This window comes from Cricetulus griseus, chromosome 2, assembly GCF_003668045.3.
Source record: "Cricetulus griseus strain 17A/GY chromosome 2, alternate assembly CriGri-PICRH-1.0, whole genome shotgun sequence".
In the NCBI taxonomy this organism is placed as follows: domain Eukaryota; kingdom Metazoa; phylum Chordata; class Mammalia; order Rodentia; family Cricetidae; genus Cricetulus; species Cricetulus griseus.
In genome coordinates, this window is record NC_048595.1 from 202,906,782 (window position 1) to 202,926,689 (window position 19,908).

General features: G+C 43.1%; 1 protein-coding gene across 1 annotated transcript; it reads left to right on the forward strand.

Moving 5' to 3' along the window:
- Nucleotides 1-1,464: 1,464 nt before the first annotated feature.
- On the forward strand, nucleotides 1,465-11,666 carry Nme5 (NME/NM23 family member 5). Its single transcript, XM_027400714.2, has 5 exons — nucleotides 1,465-1,593; nucleotides 6,418-6,623; nucleotides 8,285-8,385; nucleotides 10,834-10,952; nucleotides 11,523-11,666. Exons 1-5 carry the CDS (start codon nucleotides 1,465-1,467, stop codon nucleotides 11,601-11,603), a joined length of 636 nt encoding a protein of 211 aa, XP_027256515.1. The 3' UTR covers nucleotides 11,604-11,666.
- The last annotated feature ends 8,242 nt before the right edge of the window (nucleotides 11,667-19,908 follow it).

Here is a 19,908-nt window from a genome sequence, read left to right on the forward strand (position 1 = left end):
ATAAATAAATATTTCACAAAGATTTTTGCTTTCCTTTTTCTTTTTTTTTTTTTTTTTTTTTTTTTTTTTTTTGAGGCAGCCAGGCTTTCCTGGAAATCTATCTCCAAAGGAGTGCTGGGATTAGAGATATGTGCCACTGACCTTATAAAGACAGTTTTAAATGATTAAAGAGCTGCAACTGAAGGGGACAGCATCAGGTGGTGAATGAAACAAAGAAGGAATATGCTGGAATGTTGCTCAGTGACTGAGCACTCAGCAAGCATGGGCCCTGAGTTTGAACAACACCACCACCACCGCCACCACCACCACCATCACCACCACCACACCACCACCACCACACCACCACACCACCACCACAAAAAGAAAAAAAGAAAGAAAAGGAAAAGGAAAAGGAATGAGCCAGGTAGTGGTGGCGCACACTTTTAATCCCAGCACTTGGGAGGCAGAAGGATCGATGTGAGTTCCAGGCCAGTCTACAGAGTGAGTGCCAGAACAAGTTTCAAAGCTACACAGAGAAACCCAGTCTTGAAAAAAAGAAAAGAAAAGAAGGAAGGAAGGAAGGAAGGAAGAGAAAGTATATCAAGAATAAATAAACTTGACATTTATCTTTCATACAGTGTCTGGGAGGGAATGGAGTGGGCTGAAAGAAGTGTCTGATTTGTCTTATTTACAAAGTGTAGATCAATTTGAGAAGGGCTGACTCTAGGGCTCAGTGGATAAAGAGGCTTGCATGCAAGCCCGACCACATGAGGTTCATTCCTGGAAACCATAGACCCGGAAAGATTTGGCTACACACGAAGTTGTTTTCTTAAATCCACATCACACACACACACACACACACACACACACACACACACACACACACACACTCCATCACCACATAATAAACAAAGTTGTTTTTAAAATTATGGGAAAAACGTTAGAAATATGTCTAGTACTCTAAGACTCAAAAAGAATAAAATCCTCACGGCTAATTGCTACCCTAGATTAAAATAGAGACTGAAAATACGCTGCTGGGATTGGCCCTTTGCAGCCACCGTTGGAAAACCAGCTTCAGGTCTCTTAGCAACAGGTTTTGACAACACCTGAACGGAGATGAGAACTGGGAGGGTTCGGCCTGGAGATTTCCTAAGGACTTGGGGACTCTGCCTTGCGGTCACTCCTAGGACTGTACAAAGTGGTCGCCGAGGGGTGGGGACCCTTCGCTAGGGCAGCGGGCTAGGGCCTTCCCCTACCCCTGGAGAGCGGCACTGATGCCGCAGTGAGGCGGCCAGGGCTCAACTTGGGCTCTGAACAAGTCATATTCTTGCAGGACTGCTTGTCGGGAAACACGGCAGTTTCTGTTTTCACAAATTAATCAAGCCCAGCACCAAATATTACCACGGGTTGTTTGGGACGAGGACGCGTGTCATTGCAGTGGATACCCGGTCAGGAAATTAGTAAACTATTCCGGGAAACGCCAGAATGGAGGTGTCTATGCCCCTGCCTCAGATATATGTAGAAAAAACCCTAGCCATTATCAAGCCAGATGTTGTTGACAAAGAAGATGAGATACGCGACATTATTCTCAGATCTGGATTCACCATCATTCAGGTAACTTCTGGCGACTCTTATTAGTTTGCACTATACTTATATAAATGTCCCCACCCATTTATATCTGTAGTAACATTGAATTTACGTTTCTAAATATAAAGGTTGTATGCAATCTGGACAGATAGGCTCATGCCTGTATTCTCCGTACCAGGGAGGTGGAGGCAGGAGGATCAGGAGTTCAGCTATGCAGTGACTTCAAAGTTGACAGATCAGCCACAGCTCTCTGAGATCTGTCCCCAAAACAAACAAGTAACACGTAATAGCTTATTTTTTCACACTTCCAAAAGATACAGAATAATACACAAAAGAAGCCAAATTGCCTTTTCCTTCCCTTAACTTCTCCCAGGGGTTTCTCTGTGTTTGAAAGATTTTCCCCACAAGATGAAGTGATCCTCTCTGACTTCCTCACAGAGTCTCTTTGGCAAAGTTCTGGGTCAATAAATCAGAATCTACTTATCCCTTCTAAGTTATGTGTAATATTCCTGTGCATAGATAAGTTCTCTAGTGTTCGTAGGGTTATTTAAAAAAACGAAATAATAACAAAACCCAAAAACCAGGGTCTCTCTAAGTAGCCCTGATTGTGACTGTTCTGGAACTCACTCTGTAGACCAGGCTGGCCTCAGACTCAGAGATCCACTTGCTCCTGCTTCTGCCTCCTGAGTGCTGGGATTAAAGGTGTGTATGGCCACCACTGCCCAGAAAACATTTAATGTTTTAGATGAATATTTGTCTTGCAGTTTGTAAACATGGTCATGGTGCCAGGCCCTCCAGAGGACATTGAGTGGTCAGCTTGTATTACACAGGGAGTCCTAAACCAGCCAGGGGTACAGAGGACCCAGGGCCTGGAGGTGCTGCTGTAAGCTTGTGATACCATCCATAGGTAGGGTAAGACTGGAGTTCCCTACCATCTTGGCCTTCACAGAGTTTCAAACTGTCCTCTAGTATGATAAGGTCTCCAACTGAAGACAGAATGTATAAATATATCAAATAAAACTTAACATTTTAAATATTTTGTTAAATTTTACTTGAACTACTGGTTTTTTAATCTCTTAAATGTATATAGCTTAGTGTGGTGCTTTTACTCCAAGCACTTGTGAGGCAGAAGCAGGTGTATGTCTGTGAGTTCAAGGCCAGCCTGGTCTACACAATAAGTTTCTGGCCAGCCAGGGCTACATAGTGAGACCCTATCGTAAATGTTTTTTATGTAAAGCCAACTGTAATGGTTCATGCCTTTAATCACAGCACTCGGGAGGCAGAGGTAGGCTTATCTCTGTGAATTTGAAGCTAGCCTGCTCTACAGAGTTCCAGGACAATCAGAGCTACATAGTGAGACCCTGTCTCGAAAAAGCAACAGCAAAAATTATATAGTATCAGATTATCATCATATTATCAATTCTGCCAGTATTTTAAAATAAAGAAAACTGAACTGGAGAGGGGTTTGTGTCACAGTGTTTGCTGAGCAAGCACAAGGACTTGAGTTCGAATCCCCAGTAACCATGTAAAAGGCAGGTGTGGTGGTGGACACCTGTAGGTAATCCCAGTACTGGGGAGGCAGGACAGGAGGACCCTGGAGCTCTTGAGCCCACTAGTCTTGTCAAGTTGGTGATTCAGGTTCAGTGGGAGATCCAAGGTGGTCAGCAACTGAGGCTAGTCTCCAATGTGGGTATCTGGCTCCACATATATGCACCTGCACCCCCACTTATGTGTGTATATACAGACACACACAGACATGCATATCCTACACATACACACACACACAAACACACTCAGAGATGATGTGGGGAAGAATGTTGACAGAGTTGACAACTCTGGTACAAGAAATATTCAGATGAACACAAAGTCTTTAATAAATGTTGTGAAGAAAATTGACTATTTTTATTCTGAGATAACTCTAAATGGATCTAAATATTTAAAAATTAAGCTTGTAAGTGGGGCTAGGGTGTGGCTTAGAGGTAGAGCACAGACCTAACAAGCATGAGGCTTCGGATTCAATCCCCCCTAACAAAAAAACATTAAACTATGTTTGTAACTTCTTCAAGAAGAAAAAGTGCCTAAACAAACAATTGGGGAACAAAGATACTTAAAAACCCAGGTTCTCAGGCTGAGGATGCAGCTCAGCTGGGGGAATGCCTGCCAAGAAATTATGAAACCATGGCTTCCATTGCCAGAACAGTATACAACCTGGAGTTCAGTATTCAGGGAATTGGGGCCAGAGGATCACAAGTTTAAAGAGGTCATCCCCAGCTACATAGTGAGCTTGAGGCTAGCCTGGGCTACATGAGACCCTGAGAGAGAGAGAGAGAGAGAGAGAGAGAGAGAGAGAGAGAGAGACAGACAGACAGACACACACACACACACACACACACACACACACACACACAGAGAGAGAGAGAGAGAGAGAGAGAGAGAGAGAGAGAGAGAGAGAGAGAGAGGAGACTCTTGCTATTTAGTTCAGGATGTCCTCCAGCACACAGTGAACACCCTGCCTCTCCTTTATTCAAGTTGGGTCTAAGGTGCTCATCACCTTGTTGTGTTTTGTTTTCTGAGGAGATTTCACTATGTAGCTACTGCTGGCTCCTTAGTGTTGGGATTGCACACAGTGTGCCATTATGCCGGGCTTAATTTTAAATTTTATAAGTTTTTTGTTTTGTTTTTTCAAAAGAAGGGTGGGAATCAAACTCTCACAGTGGTGAGGGAGCCCTGGCTTCTGAATCCTACATATGTAGACCAGGCTGGCCTTGAACTCACAGAGACCTACCTGCCTCTGCCTCTTGTGTGCTGGGATTAAAGGTGAACACCACCACTGCCCACTTTAAGTCCTTTTTAAAAAGAGTCTTTATTTTTGTGTGGTGTGTGTTTCTGTGTAACTCAAGTCCCAGTCCTCACCTTGTCTGAAATAGGCTTTCTTGTTTGCTATTATGCAATTGAGGCTAACTGGGCCATGAGCTTCTTGAGGCGCCACAGGTGTGCAGCTGTCCTGTCTCCACAGGTGTGCAGGGATTACAAACTCACACTATGAAGTTGGGCATTAGGACAACTTTGAGGATCCAAACCCAGGTCCTTACATTTGAGCAGCAAACGACTTATTCACTGACCAAGCTCTCTGATACTTAAGTCCTTATTTGAAAACATAATGACAGACTTAGTAACCAAGTGGCTTGTATTTATTATAAAAGTCAAGGGCTGGCCATGGTGGTACACACCTTTCATCCAAGCACTCAGAAGGCAAAGGAAGTGGATCTCTGTGAGTTCCAGACCTACACAGAGAGACTGTCTTAAAACAAACAAGTCAGTAGAAACTTCTGTCAGCAGCAAACATTAGACCAGGGAAGCTATGGCCTCCGCAAACTGCTGCCACCTGCTACTGTTAACTGCGTCTACCACCACGATGTCTTTGTTTTTCTTTTGCTTTGTTTTTTGAGATATATATTACATAAATTGTACCCTTTAAACTCTTTTTAAGGTGCAGTGCTCTGGTGTTAGATACATTCGCGTTGTTTTGTGACCCTCACCACTATTCGTGTGTGGTTTTCAACCTGAAGCTATGAACTTACTTTTAAGAGGGGGGGGCGTGTTTCCATCTCTAGCCCCTGGTAACCACCAGCCTACTTTCTGTCCCAAGGAATTAGACTCTTGCAGCTAGTTACTCGTTGACCTTGTAGGGTTTGAGAACTAGGCTCTGAAAACTTCTCTCTTTCCAGCAGGTGGCAGCCTTTTCTTCGTCATAAACTGAGTTCTGTCCCACATACTGGGTATCACTATTTCTCAAACAAATTTCAAAAGAGTTTTCACCAGATTTCATTTTAAAGTAACCCATAGGATCATTAATTTTTGTATCTTTTTAAAAGATGAACTCTAAATTTTTTAAATTATGCGACAGGAGCTAAGAAACCTGCAGAGTGACTGCAGGGTATGCCAGTGTCTAGGGAGAGTAAGGCAGCAGAGTACACTGGCGGACAGATGGGGCTACACGGTGAGTGAGGCCTGCCTGGGTTACATAATAAGAGCCCATCTCAAAACAAATGAACAGCTTGTATACTGGCATGAGGCACGGGGGTGGAGGACTGATAAGCAAGGAGAGACTTCTTGGGAGTCGGCAACAGAGTTTATCGGAATATCCCTATAATACCCTATCATACCATGCCTGCAGCTAAACTAATATTCCGGTCTGTTTGTTTTTAGAGACAATGACTTACTCGGCAGCCTTAGGTGACCTCACTGTGCAGACCAAGCTTGCCTCGATGTCTGGGTGACTGTGTGTATGTGTGCCTACACATGTGCATAGATGTCAGAAGAGGGCTTCAAATTCCTTAGAGGTGGAGTTACGGGCGTTTGGTGGATGCCCTCTTGTAATGCAGGTGCCAGGATCCAAACTCTGCTCCTCATGATTGCTCAGTAAACACTCTTTTAAAAATGATGGTTGTATATTTATGTTCGCACGAGCTTGGATGTGCGTCCATGTGCGCATGCATGTGTGCACATGCACGGTATATGTGTTTCAGTCTGAAAACTTAGGGAGTCAGTTTTCTCTTCTCTTCCCAAAGTGTAATTCTGGGAATTGAATCTAGACCCTTAGCTTTGGCAGCAAGTACCTTTCCCTGTGGAGCCATCGCATCAATCCAGGGATTTTTTTTTTTTTTTTTTTTTTTTTTTTTTAAGTGGGACAGTACTTCCTCTCAAATACTTAATTTAGATATCATTTCTGTATAATAATGCAAAGACAATTACAGGCATGAGCCACCATGCCTGGCATAGTTAACGACTTAATGAGCTTCTATTGAGCTGTTACTTTAAATGCTTTTGTTGACTTTGTTTTGTTTTCAGAGACGAAAACTACATCTAAGCCCTGAGCACTGTAGTAACTTTTATGTGGAACAGTACGGGAAAATGTTTTTCCCAAACTTAACAGCTTATATGAGTTCTGGACCTCTTGTTGCTATGATATTAGCTAGACATAAAGCCATCTCTTACTGGAAGGAACTTCTGGGACCACCTAATAGTTCGGTAGCCAAGGAGACACACCCGGACAGGTAACCTCCCTGGAGTGGCTTAAGGGGTTGAAACCCTTTTAAAGTATGAAAACAAAGACATGGACAAAAAGCCCCAAGCCCCATATCCTTTGAAATGAGGATTTTCCATCATGTGGGAGTTCTCCTAAATGAACTTTTCTCTGGTGCAAGGCAGTAAATTTGACAGTCTCACCTTTTCAGTGCTATTTTTTTCTTTCTTTTTGAAGATTATGTATGTATGTATTTATTACGTATACATTTTCTGTCTGCATGTATGCCTGCAGGCCAGAAGAGGGCACTAGATCTCGTTACAGATGGTTGTGAGCCACCATGTGGTTACTGGAAATTGAACTCAGGACCTCTGGAAGAGCAGTCAATGCTCTTAACCCCTGAGCCATCTCTCCAGCCCGTTCAGTGCTATCTTAATACCAAATGCTATAGAAGGCATCAGAGAATATCTCTTTGATGGCTGGTTAGCCTCGCACTAAACTGTCTCTACAGTAGGATTTATTGATTTTTTTTTTTTTTTTTTTCTGAGACAGGGTTTCACTGTATTGCCCTAGCTGTCCTGGAACTCACTCTATAGACTAGGATGACCCCGAACTCACAGAGATCTGCCTGCCTCTGACTCCTGAGTGCTGGGATTAAAAGTGTGTACCATCACCATCACTTAAGCCTTTTTTTCTTTTTCTATTTTTTTTTTTTTTTTTTGAGACTAGGTCTTACTCCATAGCCTAAGTGGGCCTGTAATTCACTGTGTAGCCCAGGCTGGCTTTGAATTTGTGATGATCCTCCTGTCTCAGCACACACACACACACACACACACACACACACACACACACACCATGCTGGGATTACAGGCATGAGCTACAATACATGGCTATGAAGTAGGATTCTTGACATTCCATTTTATTTATTTAATGTGTGGGCATGTTTGCCTCGCACATGTGGAGGCCGGAGGACCACTAGTGGGAATCAGCTCTCTCCTTCCACCATGTAGGCCCAGGATTAGATTCAGATCATCAGGCTTGGTGGCAAGTGCCTTTAGCAGCTGAGCCCATTCCTGATCCTGAAGGAGGATTTTTAATGGGAAAATTAGAGATTTTTAGATTTATTATCTGGACATGGTGGTGCATACCTTTAATCTCAGTACTTGAGAAACTGAGGCAGGCAAATTTCTGAGAGTTTAACCTGGTCTACATGGCAAGTTCCAGGCCACCCATGGATATATAGTGAGAACCTGTCTCAAAAAAAAAAAAAAAAAATCCAAAATTTCATCATGATCACTAGTCTAGAAATGAAACAGTTATCACACTTTGATTTCCTATCTCCTTTTCACTAGTCACGAAACACCCTTCTTCACCTAGAAAATCCCCGTTTTTTCACAGTGTATTCTACAGCACGCATAAATGTATTTATTTGACTGTCATCTAAGTAGATGCAAAGCTTAAAATTAGATTAGTGAAAAAATAGAAAAAGGCTGGCAAATGGACTCAGCAAATAAAGTGCTTGCTGCCAAGTGGGCTGACCTGGATTTTAACTCAGGACCCACAAGCTGGAAGGAGAAAACCACTCCCAAAGTAGTCTTCTGACCTCCAGATAATGTAGAGGGAAAGAACATTCTCCTGTAAAGTAAGGCAAGGGTGTCAGAGTGGAAGGACAACATCCTTCATTTGCTTTAGTCTAAGGGCGATTTATGGCACAGATGAGCTGCGGAACGCCCTTCACGGGAGCAACGACTTTCCTGCCTCCGAAAGAGAGATTCGATTCATGTTTCCAGAAGGTGAGTTGCTTTCTTGACTACACCTCCAAATTGCTCACCTCTTAAAGTTTGTTTTTATCTTGAAGATGTGGCTGGCAAGAAAGAATTTTCTCCCAAATGTGCTTTGTTATATTTTCAGGTTATTAGTTATCCGAACTTGAAGTTGGAGGGGCCTGGGATGTGGCTCAGTTTGTAGGGTGCTTGCTGAGCTCCTGTGAAGTCCTGGGTTTGAATCCAGGCACCAGATAAAAGCAGGCACTGGCTACAGGCCTGAAATCCTAATTTTGGCCCTGGAGCAGAGACCAGAAGTTCAAGGTTTTAGCCCTGTTGGAAGCCAGTCTAGGCTACCCCATACCTTATCTCAAAATAAACAAAGCATAAAATCAAAACAAAAAAAACAAACAGCACTCAGGAGGCAGAGGCAGGTGGATCTCTGTGACTTCTATGCCATCCTGGTCTACAGAGCGAGTTCTAGGCCAGCCTGGGTTACATAGAGAACCCTGTATTAATAAAACAAAAGCAGAGACAAGCATTGGAGAGCTGGCTCAGCAGTTAAGAGCACTTACTACTCTTGCAAAGGACCAGAGTTCCCAGCACCACATGGCAGCTCACAACTGTTCATCATTTCAATTGCAGGGGCTCTAAACACCCTCTTCTGACCTTCTTGGGTACAAGGCATGCACCCGGTGCACATACATACAAGCAGGCAAAACATTCACACACATGAAATAAATATTTTAAAAATAGAAATGAAACGAAACAAATCTTGAAACTAAAAGAATTAAGCTGTGCCCTAGGGGAGGGTCTCTCTCTCTCTCTCTCTCTCTCTCTCTCTCTCTCTCTCTCTCTCTCTCTCTCTCTCTCTCTCTCTCTCTCTCTCTCTCTCTCTGGACATACTTAGGATCGCTCTTACCTCTCTGTGTTGTCATTCTTCCTAATTACCCACGATACTTCAGAAGTGTTTCAGACACAGGATAAAAGGTGTAATGAGTTAACAGAGTCTAATGCAGGCAGTGCTGTGTTGCTGGCCTTGAGCCCCACTCCTGTATTTGGACTTGGTAAATGTGTCTTTCCCCAAACAAACCAAAACAAGAAAGTCTTAAGTCACTGTGAAATTGGTAATTAAAGATCCTTTTAGATTTCCATCCAAAGTCATGAAGTCATGAAGCTGGTAATCCTTTAAGAAATGGGCCAGTTGTTGATGACGCACACCTTCAATCCCAGCACTAGGGAGGCAGAGGCAGGTGGGTCTCAGTGAGTTTGAGGCCAGCCTGGTCTACAGAGAGAGTTTCAGGACAGCCAGGGCTACACAGAGAAACCCTATCTCAAAAAAGCAAGGGGGGAAAAAAAAAGAAATGTGGAGAAGTGGGCATACTGTCTTTTAATAACTGGGGGTGGCGCTGGAGAGATGGCTCAGAGGTTAAGAGCACTGGCTGCTCTTCCATAGGTCCTGAGTTCAATTCCCAGCCACATGGTGGCTCACTAACATCTGCAAAGATCTGGTGCCCTCTTTTGGCCTGTAGGCATACATGTAAGCCGAATACTGTATACATAATAAATAAACTAAAAAAAAAAAAAAAAAAGCAAATCTTTGCCAGTGAGCTGCTAAGTCCTTAGCCCTTTATTTACCTGTTTGTTTTTAAAGATTTATTTACTTTTGTTTGTGTCTGAGCGAGTGTATGCCACATCTGTGCAGATGTCCTCAGAGGCCAGAAGGAAGCATTGGATCTCCTGGAGTTAGAGTCACAGACAGCTGTGAGCTCTCTGATGTGGTGCTGAGACTTGAATTTGCGTTCTTTGGAAGAAAAATTGATCTTAACCAATTCCTCCAGCCCCAGATTTATTTTGAGACAGGCCTGTTTGTCTCATGCTGGCTTTGAACTCCTGATCTTCCTGCCACCACCTTCTGAGTTCTGGGATTTCAGGCATGTACTGCAGCCTGACTTTCTGGTCCAAGGCAAGGTCTCAATAAATTGTCCATAGGTAAGCCTGACTTTGATCCAGCTGTCTCAGCATCTGGAGTGGTCACAGGGGTTGGTTTGGTTTTATTGCAGCTCTTTTGTGTATGGTAGTTATTGCTATTTTTATTTAAATTATATTTATTTTTTGGTGTGATCACAAATTCAGCAAGTACTGTGTGTAAATAATACTTCATTACAGGTAGAGTGTGGTGGCTCACACTTGCAACCACAGGATTCAGTTGGCTGAGCAAGAAGATCACCTTGGGTTTGATGCCAGTAGTGAGTTCAGGCAAGCCTGGACTATGGTGAGACTCTATGAGAAAGTCAATAATAATCACAATTACAGCACTTTAGTAAATATAAAGAAATAAAATTCAAATTTAAAACTCATGGTGACATGAGTGTCTTACAACAGTTCAAAACTCTGGAAGGCATCCTTTTTAATAGGTTTAATAAGGTTTAATCACGGATATTTGCTTTTTAGTGAGAACTTTTTTTGTATTTTCAGTGATTATTGAGCCCATTCCAACTGGACAAGCTGCTAAGGACTATTTAAATTTGTATGTAACGCCAACCCTACTTCAAGGACTCACGGAGCTTTGTAAGAATAAACCAGCAGACCCTTTTGTAAGATACTGTTGTTTTTAACACTAGAGAATATTGTTTATCATTTTCATGTGCAAAACTGTGTTTGTATTTGTTTTTTTTGTTTTTTGTTTTGTTTTGTTTTTGAGACAGGGTCTCATTATATAGTCCTGGCTGTCCTAAACCAAGCTGGCCTTAAATTCAAAGATCTAATTGTCTCTGCCTCCTGAATGCTGGGATTAGAGATGCACCACCATGTCCAGATAATATTTATTCTTTTAGTCTGAGTTCGAGGCCAGCCTGGTCTACAGAGTTAGTTCTAAGACAGCCAGGGCTACACAGAGAAATCCTGTCTCAAAAAAACAAAACAAAACAAAACAAATAAGCTGTTTAGCTGGATGTGGTGGTACACACCCTTAATTTCAGCATTCAGGGAGCAGAGGCAGTTGGGGATCTCTAGTAAATTCCAGACAGCCTAGGCTGTGAGATCTGTATCAAAAATCTTTTCTAGAAAGATACTTAATTTTCTAGTTGATAGGTTCATTATACACAGGAAAAAAATAGTTAAATGTTTATAAATGTTTATTAATTTTATTTTTTTCTTTTCCATAGAGTTGGCTAGCTGATTGGCTGCTGAAAAATAATCCCAACAAACCTAAACTTTGTCATTTTCTAATAGAAGAAGAGCCTTAGTGCACTCTGCAGGACAAGTAGTGAACTATCTTACTGTAAAGAACTGTCCATCTACTTTTTAAAAGATGCCTCTTTCCTAATGGTTTAAATAACTACATGGGTAATAAACTATTTTTTCTTTACACTAAAAACATGCATGTGTCTCTGTGTGGGTAATATAGCTGCATGTGAGTGCAGGAACCTGAGGAGGTCAGAGCATTGGACCCTGTGGAGCTGGGGTTACAGGTAGTTGTTAAGTCATCTGACATGAGTGTTGGGAACTAAGCTTGGGTCTTCTGCAAGAGCCTATGCATTCTTCAACACTAAGCCATCTCTCCCGGCCTAAAATATTTTAAAAAACACTTTCCTAGTTATTTGTTTTAGTGTGAATATTTGTCTGCGTATATAGTTGTATACCATGTGAGTACAGTGCCTGAGAAGGCAGGAAGAGGCATCAGATCCCCTAAAACTAGAGCTACAGTTGTAAACCACCATGTGGATGCTAGGAATGGAACCTGGGTCCTCTACTATATATACATGTACATATTTACACGTATGTGTACACACTCACGCACACGTGCGCGCATACACACACACACACACACACACACACACACACACACACACACACACACACACACTTAGGGGAAAACGACAACAGCATAACAGATGCAGGAGCCTGGCATAGTGTCTCACACCTATGAAAACAGAATGTTGGATTTCTCCAGTAGGACTTAAGTTTGAAGTCCATTGGGGCTGCACCGTCAGACTCTGTCTTGAAAACAAAAACAAGTGGCAGACATGACTCAGTGGCTAAATAAAGATCCTGCTGTGTAAGCCTGGCAACCTGAGTTCTATCCCCTGAACTCATGTAAAGTTAGAAGACTTCACAAATTTGCCTCTGACCCCACATGTGTGCCATGGCAGCCATGTGCATCCTCTGTAAGCTGAACTATATAGTTCCAGCTACTTGGGCTGCTGAGGCAGAAATATCAAAAGATCAAGGTCAGAGCTGGGAATGTGGTTCAGTTGGTAGGGTTGCCTAGCATTTGTGAAGAACTGGGCTCCATTCCCAGCACCATGTAATATAGGGCATGGTGGTGCATGTCTATAAGTCCAGGATCTGGGAGGAAGATAATAAGAGGATTTGGGTTAAAGGTCATTTCAGCCTCAAAACACAAAACAGGGACTGGAGAGGTGGCTCAGTGGTTAAGAGCACTTGTTGCTCTTGCAAAAGACCCAAATCAAAAAGTGCCCTCATGGTAGTTTATAACCATCTGTAACTCCAGTTCCAGAGGATCTGATGCCCTCTTCAAACTACCAAGGGCACCAGGCATGCACGTGGTACAATACATACATGCAGACAACACACACATGAAATAAAATGAATCATTGAAAATTTAAAGAATAAAAACAAAAAGAATTTTAAGTAAGTTAAGGCCAGCCTGGGCAATTTACTGAAATTCTGTCTCAAAAAAGGATGGCCAGTAGGATGGTTTAGCAGATGTGGGGTTTACCTCCAAGAGTGATGATGGCGATCAGTCCCTCTTAAAACTGCATTATATATAAAAATAGTAATGTTCTCTTGTGTCTTTATTTTTACCCTGACAATTTTCCATTATTACCCAAGATTATTCAAGAATACCATATAGTATTAATACTTAGTTATATCTGAAGGGATTATTTTTAAAGTTTATTCTTATTATTTATTATTGTGTGGGTTGGGTGTGCATATCAGAGGACCGTTTTGTGGAGTCTGCTCTGCTTTCTCCTTCCGTGGGTCCCAGGGTTTGAACTGAAGTCTTCAGGTTTGTATGGCAAGTGCTTTTTTAAAAACCTGATGAGCCATCTAGCTACTCCCTATCCAAACAGATCTTAGATCTTAATTGTCTTCTAAAAAAAGTTTTTTTTTTTTTTCTGAGACTAGGTCTTATTATGTAGCCCAGGCTAGCCTCCAATCCTTTAGTCTCAGGTTTCCTGATACTGGCATTACAAGTATACACCAGATATTTTTTTCTTTTTCTTTATTATTGTTATTGTTACTTTTATTCTTCCTTTCTCTCTCTCTCTCTCTCTCTCTCTCTCTCTCTCTCTCTCTTTGTTTTTTGTTTATTTTTTTCAAGACAGAGTTTCTCTGTGTAACAGCCTTGGCTGTCCTGGAACTCACTCTAAGGACCAGGTTGGCCTGGAACTCACAGAGATCCACCTGCATCTGCTTCCCAAGTACTGGGACTAAAGGTGTGTGCCACCACCACTTGATCTGTAATTTTGTTTTGTTCTTTGACAGGACTGGGGACTCAACCCAGGCTCTCATGTGCCACAGCCAGCATCTACCATGGAGCTAAATACCCAACCTGCTTTTCACTTATTATTTGTTACAATAAATCTTTCTGCCAAAAGCCGCCTGAGCCCCACCACCATGTGTGAGCTTTACGCCAGCCGCCTGCCCGAGTTAGGGCCCAAATGAATACACAGAAACTTGTATTAGGTTCAAAGATGCTTGGCCAATGACTAGGATTCCTCATCTGTTAGCTCAGTCTTAATTATCATAAATCTATATATTTTATAAGACTTATCAGACACCTTATTGGCATCCCTCCTTGCTGGTGGATCATTGTGCCGCAGGAGCAGAGGGGAAAAAGGGGGCCCTTCCTGTTTCTCCTTCGCTTAAATATGAGTCTCCCTGCTTTGTCATTTCCTGCCTGGAACATCACTTCTCTACTACATTTCCCAGAATCCTCTTTAACTTCTAGTCCCGTCTAATTTGCTGTCTCATTGGCCAAACAGTATTTTATTTAACAATCAATAAGATAAACATACACAATACATTCCCCATCAATTGTTTGTAAATGTTCTCATTTATTTTGAGTGTGTGTGTGGTGTGCATGTGTAAGTCAGAGAGTGACTCTGTGGAGTTGCTTCTCTCCTTCCACCTTTATGTAGGTTCTGGGGATTGAATTTAGGTCATCAGGCTTGTGGGATGAGCATCTTCACCCACCCCACCCCTTACCTGTTTTTTAAAGTAGACTCTTGATGCATAGCTCAGCCTGGGGTAAGTCGTACTGACCTCCTGCCTCCATCTTTTGTGTACTGGGATTGCAGCATGACACTACGGATCCTACTCTATTTATGGGATTTTTGGGTCCACAAGATATTCTGGGATAAGGAAAAGTGTTGCCACCAACTTTGACAACCCAGCTTTGATCCCTGAGATCCACACAGTGGAAGGAAAGAGCCGACTCCTGCAGGTTGTCCTCTTGCACATACTCCTCCCCCTCCAAAATACATGATAAATAAGTAAATGTTGAAAAATAAAGAAGCCAGGAGGTGGTGGCATACACCTTTAATATCAGCACTCGGAAGGCAGAGACAGGTGAATCTCTGTGAGTTTGAGGTCAGCCTGGTCTCCAATGAAAGTTCCATAAGAGCCAGGGCTACACAGAGAAACCCTGTTTTGAAATCCCCCTGCAAATCATAAAATTAAATTGTTGGGGGAAGAATGCTTCAGCTTATGCCTATAACCCTGGTATTTTGGAGGCTGAGGAAGGAGGATTGTGAACTACATAGCATCTCAAACAAAAAGGAAAACAACAAGAAGCCACTGTTCCTTAGTGCAGGAGCTGCTGGCGGTTAATACCTGCTTCAGGAGGGGAAACCATTTTTCTTCAGGGTGTAAGTACAAGTTGCCCATGATCCCTGTTAAGGCCAGCCTGGTCTACAGATCGAGGGCCAGGATAGGCTCCAAAGCTACACAGAGAAACTCTGTCTGGAAAAAACAAACAACCAACTACAAAAACAAAAACAAAACAAAAAAAGAAAAAAAGAAAAAGTAAAAGAAAGATACTGACCCTACTCTTAAGCAACCAGCTCTTTGTAGGAACTATTTAGATTGAACTTTGACTCGGACATCACCCAGGCCTCTGCTCCATTTCTGTGACCTCAGTATGAACAACACTGAGCTTACTTTGTGTCTTTGATTTAGGCTCTGTAATGCCTTTGAAAATTTAGTGTGATGAGGGACTTTCAGGCTTCTAAAGTGGTTCCAGTGTTTTCTGGCAATGTCAGATACAGACATTAGGGACTTCATCAAAGACAGGCCTGCAGAAGACCTCTGCACAGGCAGGATCCTTTCCTATTAACTGGCCAGTTAATCCGCTGAAAAGGGAGATGACCAGAAGAAAGCTGGGTCTGCCTTCCCCCTTCTCATCCAAATCAAAGGCTGAAGACACTAACTTGATTGATGCCTTTTGTTCCCAGACAAAACTGTTTTTTTTATAGCCCACCCCCTGCCACTGCCATCCGCTCAGGGGAGGGGGGTAGAGGGGTGGGAGGGGGTCCGGTCCCCAGGCTTCCTGGGCCACAGCTTCTGTGTGGCGGAGAATACTGAGGAGAGAGCTAATCCGGCCAACAGCCCCAGCACTAGGATCATACAAAATGCATTTCCCCGCACTTGCCTCATGAGCATTTCAGGGTTGAGGTGGGCATTGCTCCCGAGTACGACTTTCTTAAGGCTCATGTGCCCCTTCCCCTTTGCTTTCTCAAACCCACCATGCTCAACCAGCTCAAGCGATGTCAACTCACTGTGGCCCTCACAGGTGTGAAAAGGACAACTTGACGGGATTAAGGACAGTTCGTGACAACAAACTGGGAAGATGATGAACAGAACTCCTGAAAAATAGAAATGATGATGACAGGTCACTAAGCTGATTTAATCCGTTTTCTTCCAATGGCTGTCCAGGCTTGATTCTTCTATCTCGAGGCAGCTTCACTTGGATTACTTAATCAGTGTTCTCCTAGCTTTGCTCAGAGCTGATTGCTTTTCATCATACTGGTGCAATGCAGAGGGCTAAGTTGTTTTATATGAATAAGCACCTCAGGGCTGTCAAGATGGCTCAGGTGGCAAAGCACTTGCAGCCAAACCTGATGACTGAGGAGAGAACCAGCTCTCTCAAGCTGTTCACACACACACACACACACACACACACACACACACACATTTTAAAAAGAATAAACACCTTTCGTGTTAGGGAGGGGCACTTAGTAGTCTTGTCTTAATAAAGATTGTAAAACCCTGATCCTTCTGAATGGCCTTTATGATGGAGCCAGAATAGCAGCCTCGATGGACTTTAGTGTCTCTGGCCCTTGCCAGTATAAGACCATTTCAAGAGGTCTTTAACGTATCTATGTGGTTAGTGGCTCCTGGTATCATACAATGGTTAGACAAGAACTAGCCTACAGCAGTGATTACTGAGGTAGAAGCTTCAGAAACAATCGTTTTCTCCTTGGTGGTTCTGGCCTTTGTGAGGTGACAGTCACACCCCTCCCCCAAATAAAGGCTGGAAGCACCCTACGCTAGCTGCAAATCTGTAGACTTCTGAAACCTCACAACACTAGAGAGAAGCACAGCATATGTCCTAAATTCAGCCAAGATGTGGTATTTAGGGTTATTGTAGCCCATCAGTGAGCTCACATCAGTGTCCAGCTTTCTAAGATAGAAGCAAGAAACCTGCCTCTTCTTATAGACGGACCCATAGATTGTAGCAAGTCCTGGGCACCCATCGTTTGCTCTGGCTCTTTTGCTGCAGTCCAAGCCTTTGCATTTTCTCTGTTCACTTGTTCTTGAGACAGCATGTCAGGGCTGGCTCTGGTCCTTCTACCTTAGTCATCTGGATACTGCAACTATGGGCCTGAGCCACCACATGCAGCTACAGTCTTTTCTTTCCTTTAACATTGATTTGTTTAGTGTGTATGTGTGTGTGTGTGTGTATGCGTGTGTGTGTGTGTGTGTGTGTGTGTGTGAATACCACAGTTCTGTAGGAGTCAGGGCTTTTGGGAATTAGTTCTCTCCTCCTATCACGTGGATTCTGGGGATCCTCAAGTCATCAGGCTAGGTTGCAAGCACCCTTACCCACTGAGCCATCTCACCAGCCCCATTTTCATTTTATTTATTTATTTATTTCAACTTTTTCTTTTTTTTTAAAGATTTTATTTATTTATTATGTGTACAACATTCTGCTTCCATGTATATCTGCACACCAGAAGAAGGCACCAGATCTCATAAAGGATGGTTGTGAGCCACCATGTGGTTGCTGGGAATTGAACTCAGGACCTTTGGAAGACGAGTCAGTGCTCTTAACCTCTGAGCCATCTCTCCAGCCCTCACCTTTTTCTTTATGCTTTCATTTTCTCCTTTCTCCTTTTTCACTTTTAAATTTTTTAAGTTTTGGTTTTCTGTGACGGGGTTTCTCTATGTAGCTCTGGCTGTCCTGTACTCACTATGTAGACCATGCTGGCCTCGAACTTAGAGACCTGCCTGCCTTTGCTTGTAGTGTGCTTTGATTAAAGGCGTGCACCACCACTGCCTAGCACTTCTTTCCTTTTTTGAGACAGAGTCTCACAAATCCCCAGCTGGCCCCAGACTCACTGTGTAACAGAAGATAACTTTGAGCTCCTGATCCTCCTTGTCCTGGATGCTAGGATTCTAAGCGTGCACCACTGCAAATAGTTTTTGTGGTGCTGGGTATCAAGCCCAGGGCTTCATGCATGCTAGATACACCATAGCAACATCTCAGTCTCTCAATTTTCCTATGACGCTTTCCTCCTCTTTATAGCTTTATGTTTTTACCTTTTCCCCTTCATCTCTGTAAGTGGGCTGCGAATACACTTGACCTCTGCATTGTTGCTACAAGACTCTGAACTATAAAGCACATCACAGGGTGGAGGAAATACAGTGTGCAGGGGCTAGGGATGCGGCTCAGTTGGTAGAGTTTTCCTAATGAGCATGAAGCCCTGGGTTTAATGCAGTACCATGTAGGTGGAGTTTTCCTATGCTGGCAGCCGTTCCCAAATAATCACTTAAAAACTTAATATTGATTGTAAATGCTCATCCAACAGCTCAGGCTTGTTACTGGCTAACTCTTACATCTAAATTAACCCATATTTCTTATCTGTGCTCTGTCACACAGCTTGGTACCTTGCCCATCTTGCTTCTCCCTGTGTCTGCTGGCAACTCCCGACTTCGCCTTTCTCCCTCCCATCATTCTCCGTTTGGCTCTACCACCTAACCTTATCCTGTTCAGCTGTGGGCCAGTCAGCTTGTTTATTAAACCAGTCACAGCAACACATATTCACACAGTGTAAAGGAATATTCCACAGCCCTGTATGGCTCTGGGCATGGGAGGAAAAGGCAAAAAGACTGGGCTTCAAGATCATTATCTCCTTAGCTACACGTTCAGTTCCAGGCCAACCTAGGATTTATAAGACCCTGTCTTAAAATAATAAAATAAAAAGTGTCCTTATATGTTTCCTAGGGGACTCAAATTGAATAGTACCCTACTTAGGGTTACTATTGCTGTAATGAAACACCAAGACCAAAGCAACTCGGGAGGAAAGAGTTTATCTCAGATTACACATTCAGGTCACAATCCATCACTTAGGGAAGTCAAGGCCGGAACTCAAACAGAGCAGGATCCTGGAGTCAGGAGCCCATGTAGAGGCCACTGAGGGGAGCTGCTTACTGGCTTGCTCCTCATGGCTTGCTCAGCCTGCTTTCTTTTTTGTTTTTGTTTGTTGTTGTTTTGAGACAAGGTCTTATTATGTATCCCTGGTTATCTTAGAACTCACTCTAGACCAGGATGGCTTCAATTCACAGAGATCCACCTGCCTCTGTCTCCCTCTGCCTCTGGGATTAAAGATGTGCACTGCAATGCCAGGCTAGCTTGCTTTCTTATAGAAGCCAAGACCACGAGCCCAGGGATGGCAGCATCCACAATGGGCTGGGCCCTCCCATGTCAATTCGATCACTAACTAAGAAAATGCCTTATAGTTGGATTTTATGGAGGCATTTTCTCAATTAAGGTTCCCTCCTTTCAGATAACTCTAGTTTGTGTCAAGTTGACATAAAACTAGCTGGCACAAGTGGTCACTGCCTATGTCAAAAACCTGGGGAGTAGGGGCTGAAGAGATGGCTCAGCAGTTAAGACAACCCATGTTTCATCCCCAGCACCCATCTGACAGTTCACTACTATCTGTAACTCTAGTCCCAGGGCATCCAGTGCCCTCTTCTGGCCTCAGTGGACACCAGGCACTTACGTGGTGCACAGACATATATGTCAGCAAAGCAACCATACACGTAAAATTTTGAAATGAAAAGAAAACAGACAAACAAACAAACAGCAGTCCTAGTGAGGCTGCTGAGTGGATAAAGGGCATCTGCTCAAGCATTAGGGTTCGTCTGGACCCTCAGACCCCAAACCACATGAAGCCATGAAGGCCTTTGTGTGAAGCTTTGAAAGTGAAGCTTGGGTTACAGTGAAGACCCCATCCA